At 36.8% G+C, this 6,127-nt stretch overlaps 1 protein-coding gene across 1 annotated transcript; it reads left to right on the top strand.

Annotated features, from left to right (window-relative positions):
- The first annotated feature begins 4,407 nt into the window (after nucleotides 1–4,407).
- On the top strand, nucleotides 4,408–6,031 carry LOC121974662 (thiol protease SEN102-like). Its single transcript, XM_042525816.1, has 4 exons — nucleotides 4,408–4,884; nucleotides 4,989–5,221; nucleotides 5,313–5,453; nucleotides 5,582–6,031. The coding sequence occupies exons 1-4, from the start codon at nucleotides 4,437–4,439 to the stop codon at nucleotides 5,834–5,836; spliced, it is 1,077 nt and encodes a 358-aa protein (XP_042381750.1). The 5' UTR covers nucleotides 4,408–4,436; the 3' UTR covers nucleotides 5,837–6,031.
- Nucleotides 6,032–6,127: the final 96 nt, after the last annotated feature.

The following is a 6,127-nucleotide window of genomic DNA, read 5'->3' as shown; positions in this document are numbered from 1 at the left end:
GTATACAAATTCAACATTTGTAAGAGGAGGGTGTAACCCATTAATTTTATTATCTTGTCATCCTAACTTTATTACAAATAAAATTAATAGTTGGTTTTTCTTTGGTCACACAAAACAATAGCAATGACTCCGTTGGGGATGATACTATTGAATGTGTCTAAGTGTATACCATTACTTGATACTTAGTCCATTAAATAGGATTGTGCCCCTTCAGTTGGAGAAGATCACACGCTCCTAAATAATTTCCTATAACCATCAATAAAGGAAGTTTGATCTAGTGATCCGCAACAAACCCATCCGTTGTAGAGGGAGGCACTCAGAGCCAACACGTAAGCTTGTTGCATCACTTACAAACCAGTAATGGAGACCATGAGATTTATTTAAAATCCCTCTCCCACTTAGTTATTTAAAATAAGGATTTTAACCTATGCTAGCATACATCACATGCACATAAACATCACAGTAAATAAAAGCAATAAATTTAAAATTAATTTTCCAACTATTAGGCCCTTTTCCATCACTGTCTTCAGTATGCTCTAACCCTATCTGCTGCCATCTTTAGCCATCACCATCGGGTTGAGTTGTCGCATCTATCTTACTTCTTATTCCGCTGCGTCTCTGGTCCTCCAATAGCACCACGCCTCGCAAAGATACGATCCGCGACAAATATAGAATTTTACAAATATCGATCCTATATTCCATAAAGGATTGTACATGTATTCTAGATCAAACAAAAATAAAATTCTAAAAATAATACAGATCCTGCTGTATTTGATACATACAATCATGCACACAAAATAATGCCCTTGACATGTCCAAGGGTCCAATCACACACAAAATCTATATGTCATAATAGTTCGAGCCTACAACCACAAAGTTAGCACATCCTACTATTATCCTGCCTAAATTTTGTATGACATGTGCATAATTAATTTGAAAGCCAAAACACACAGAGGCAAACCCTAGCTCTGATATCAATTGTTGGTTAGTCCTAGGAAAAATGTACTGGCTCCATTGTACAAAAATTTTGTACAAGTGTCGAACCTTTCCTTAAATAACCTATTGTTCTTTAGAAGTTAAATTAGGAATCGCAGACAGAACTTAACATCATTGATTCAAAATTTAACTTATCTATTCTTAATGGTTTAGATTTGAATCGCAAGAGGAACTTAACACTATTGATTCAAATCCACCTATGTTATTAATTCCATTAAATATTAATTTCTAAAATTAGCTTCCAGGACTGCATGGCGAGGCACATGGCCTTCTTGGATATGGGAGCAACCACCACCGCCTAGACAAAGCCTTTTAAGGAAAGCTAATATTTAATTTCCTTAAATAACTCTAGGTTAACCAAAAAGAACAATCGAATCACAAATTTGAAAAATAAAGAAAACATAAACTCAAAAAATAAATTCGAAAAACTAGATCTAATGCATCTTGTGTTTGGAATTCTTACAAAGAAAAATAACTAGCATGATGCGGAAAACAATTGCTAATTATACCTTCTCTTTGTATGCTAATGACCTCAAGATCTTCTGCCGTATTCCTCGCCTCGCCTTGGACGTCGTGTGGGCGACGATCCTCCAAGATGAACACCACCCAAAAGTTTTCTTCCTCTTCCTCTTAAATCCGGCCACCGCCACCACCAAGGAGAAGAAAGTAAAGGGAAAGGAGAGAGAGAAGGGGAGGGGCCGGCCACACCAAGATCTCCAAGCAAGAGAATAAGAATTGTCTCTCATGAAGCCTCCTCACCCCTTCTTTTATATTACTTGCCCAAGGCAAATAAGGGAAGAATTTTTACAAAAATTAAAAACTTCCTCTAGTTTTTCCTTTTCCCTTTTATTTTTCCTTTTCTTTCCTCTTGATTGAATCAATCACCAAACCAATGGTTGGATTGATTTAATCTTGGCTGACCCCTTGCTTGGGCACCCAGCAAAGGTGGTCGACCACTTATAGGAAGAAATAAATTTTTTTTATAAAATTTACAAGAAGAAATTCATTTATAAAATTTTACAAGCTCTCTTTCCTAATGTAGATGTTAAAAAGGAAATTTTTAAAAAATTAAAACCATATTTTAAAATTTAAAACTTCTCTTCAAAAGTTTTATTTTTTAACATGAATAGAAAATTTTAATTTTTTAAAACTTCTCTTCCTTTTTTTTAAAACATCGGATGAGTTTGTTTATGGATCACTAGATCAAACTTCCTCTATGAAAGATTATAGGAAATTATTTAGAAATGTGTGATCGTCTCCATCTGAAGGACACAATCCTAATTAATGGACTAAGTATCAAATAATGGTATATATTTAGGCGCATTTAAAAAGGAAAGTTTTAAAACTTTTAAAACTCTCTATTAAACCATGTGGCCTAATTCAAAAAAGGAAAATTTTTAAAATTAAAATCTCTCTTTTAAAACTTATAGTTTTCAACAAAGAGAAGATTTTAAAAATTCAAAACAACCCTCCTTGTTTGATTAATGTGGCCAACCCCTACTTGTTTGGTCACCAAACAATAGGGCCGACCCCCATAGAAGAGGATGTGGCCGGCCCTTGCTTGGTCACCAAGCAATGGACCGACCTCCTTCTTGGACACCAAGATGAGCTTATATTTGGATGGACTTGAGGCTTTAATGAGGCTACGACAGGGACCTAGAGGAGAAATTGTTTTGGCCTTCCGATGAGCTTGAGTATCCTGTGTTCGCCCCGAACACACAACTCAAGTTCATCGATAATAACTCATTCCACTAGAGAGTTATTATCGCACTACCGCACCAATCCCAAATTACATTATGGGCTCCTTCTTATCATGAGTGTGTTAGTCTCCCTGTGTTTAAGATAACGAATGCCCACTAATTAAGTTACTGACAACTCACTTAATTAATATCTAGCTCCAAGAGTAGTACCACTCAACTTCATTGTCATGTCGGACTAAGTCCACCTGCAGGGTTTAACATGACAATCCTTATGAGCTCCTCTTGGGGGCATTCTCAACCTAGATAACTAGGACACAGTTTCCTTTTATAATCAACAATACACACTATAAGTAATAATCGGGCCTATTGATTTATCGAACTAAACCTCACCCTTTGATAAGTCAAAGAAATAAATATTAAATATATGTACTTGTTATTATATTAGGATTAATAGCATACACTTCCTTAATAACTAAGGTCTAATTCTTTTATTAAGTTAGTACAAAAAGAACTTACCTAAAATGATCATACTCAATACACTTAGAGTGTACCCGTGTAATTTATTAATCAAGATAAACTAATACTTAATTACACTACGACTATTCCGATGGTTTGTTCATTTCCATCTTAATCGTGAGCAACTGTTTATAATTTATGAAGAACCGACAATATGATCTTCTGTGTGTGACACCACACACCATGTTGTCTACTATATAAATTAATTGAACAATTACATTTAACAAATAAATGTAGATATTGACCAATGTGATTCTTTTATTTCAAAAATAAATGTTTACAAAAGCTAGACTTTTAGTATACACTCTAACAGCGCCACCAGACGCTGGGTTAATTCTGTACCTTGTCTTTGAAAATCCTCAATCCTTATGCTACGATCATGATGCGAGACTTACTCATTCGAAATCTGCCCATTACGATCACAACTGCGACAACTCGTCATTGAAACTGACAAAGTTTCATCGAAGTAAATGTTAAGGCTCTAATATCAATAACGCTGGACAGAATAACTATTATTTTGGAGGTGAAAGTTTAGAGAGGAATTATATAGAAGATAAAAAATCGTCAAACGTAGAGAATCCGTCTCTAGGTTTAACCGAGATAATTTGATTCAAAATAAAAATAATTCTTAAATCAACGATATAATTATTTAAATATACAAAAAAAATTTAAAATGTAAAAAAATGGAAAAAAATCTTAACAGGAAAAAAAATCTTCGGGACTGAAAAGACTTTAAAAGGAGTTTTAATTTGTTTTTTTTAGCCTAACCATTATGAAATCAACCCGAATAAAATTATAACGTCTAAAAGATCGTGTCCTCCACTATCAACTACGATATATTGCACAAATGTAAACGATGAGCACGTCGCATCAACTGAATTTAGTTTTCCTTGTAGTGCACACCACAACATGCTAAAGGGACGAAAAATGATAAAGAATTTAAAATGGCTTGTAGTTTATTTAGCGAAGAATTGATAACTTGTGTTAGTGAACAACAATATCATCATCATCCTCAATTTTTGTTATTTTTTACATCTTTGATCAGTTCAACCACGACGACGCAATGCAAGACGATATTTTACAGATACAACCAGAAAAACCGGTTAGCCTAGAGGTTGACCGGTTCAGCCCCGGTCCAATTTACTTCATACTGCCTCTCTATAAATATCTCGGTTTGAAGGTTGCAATTGATAGGAAATAGCAAAAGCATAATAATCAGTTAAAATGGGGAGGAAGGTGCTATTGGTGGCCATGCTTCTTGCAGTGGCCTTCACCGTGTCTCGATGCATTCCCTTCACCGAGGAAGATTTGTCGACCGAGGACAGCCTGTGGGCGCTCTATGAGCGATGGCGCAGCCACCACACGGTGGCGCGGGATCTCGAGGAGAAGCGCCGGCGTTTCAACGTGTTCAAGCACAACGTCAAGTTCATCCACGAGTTCAACAAGAAGGACGAGCCGTACAAGCTCAGGCTCAACGCCTTCGCGGACTTGACCAACCAGGAGTTCCGTGGCTTCTACGCCGGCTCCAAGATCGAGCACCACCAGATCCGGCGAGGGGAGAAGCCGGAGGGGGAGTTCAAGCACGGCCACGTCGATCTCCACAAACTCCCTGCGTCGGTGGATTGGAGGACCCAGGGCGCAGTTACACCCGTCAAAGATCAAGGCCAATGCGGTAAACACACACACACACACAGTTGCTAGATCGATCGATCGATCAATTAGTTATTTCTTTTCGCATGCACATTTAATTTAATTTGTTCGAGATTTAATTTCCAGGGAGTTGTTGGGCATTTTCGACGGTCGTTGCTGTTGAGGGTATAAATCAAATCGCGAGCAGAAAGTTGATATCGTTATCGGAGCAAGAGCTTGTGGATTGCGATACGGGCAACAGTGGATGCAACGGAGGGTTGATGGATAATGCATTTGAATTCATCAAAAATGTTGGAGGCATAACTACAGAGGCTACGTACCCTTACACAGCACAGCAAGGACCCTGCAGTGCCTCTAAGGTTTAATTATACGTGATATTATTTTTATATATGATACTTCTCAATCGAGATTAAGAAACTAATTGTATTGTTTATTTTTTCATAAATATAGGTGAATAATCCCGTTGTGACAATTGATGGATATGAAGATGTTCCATCAAACAATGAGAATGCTCTTCAACAAGCTGTGGCAAATCAACCTGTATCAGTCGCTATTGATGCAGGTGATCAAGCCTTCCAGTTCTATTCTGAGGTAGGTTTAGAATTTATATAATGATAATTAACTATGTAGGAAGTAGGTTGATGGCAATTAACATTAGTGCACTAGAATTGATTAGTGAGGATTATAATAATATTTGTGCTTAATGTTATGTTTTATAGGGGGTCTTTACGGGACCTTGTGGCACGAGCTTAGATCATGGAGTTGCGGTTGTTGGATATGGAGTAACACAAGATGGAACTAAATATTGGATAGTGAAGAATTCATGGGGGACAAGTTGGGGAGAGCAAGGCTACATAAGGATGAAACGAGGAATCCCAAACAGGAGAGGAACATGTGGTATTGCCATGTCAGCTTCCTATCCCATCAAAACATCACCCAACCCTAGCAATGAATCAGCCAAGGATGAACTCTAGGAGCATAAACATAGTTATGTTGTTGTCCAACGATGGTGTTGTATTGTCTTTACTTTGCAATCTCTATTTTGCAATGTCTTGTTGTGTTCTTATTGCACTTAGATGAATGGCTATGTTTCTTAATAAATACGCATGTAGATTAAGTTATCAATGAAAGCTTGTGGTGTTTTATGAAGTCAACATGATTCAAATTAACATGCCTTGAGTGGCAGTAGATGGATAAGATGTCACAATTACATGACAAAGTCTATATATATATATATATATAGTTTTGATACTATATACACACAT

Source organism: Zingiber officinale, chromosome 4B (genome assembly GCF_018446385.1).
Source record: "Zingiber officinale cultivar Zhangliang chromosome 4B, Zo_v1.1, whole genome shotgun sequence".
Lineage (NCBI taxonomy): Eukaryota > Viridiplantae > Streptophyta > Magnoliopsida > Zingiberales > Zingiberaceae > Zingiber > Zingiber officinale.
This window is presented reverse-complemented; position numbering and strand designations above follow the sequence as displayed.

Coding starts and splice junctions, on each gene's coding strand:
- LOC121974662 (XM_042525816.1), top strand. CDS start 4,437: ATGGGGAGGAAGGTGCTATTGGTGGCCATGCTTCTTGCAGTGGCCTTC. Junction 5,222..5,312: donor GACCCTGCAGTGCCTCTAAG/GTTTAATTATAC, acceptor TCATAAATATAG/GTGAATAATCCCGTTGTGAC. Junction 5,454..5,581: donor CCTTCCAGTTCTATTCTGAG/GTAGGTTTAGAA, acceptor TATGTTTTATAG/GGGGTCTTTACGGGACCTTG.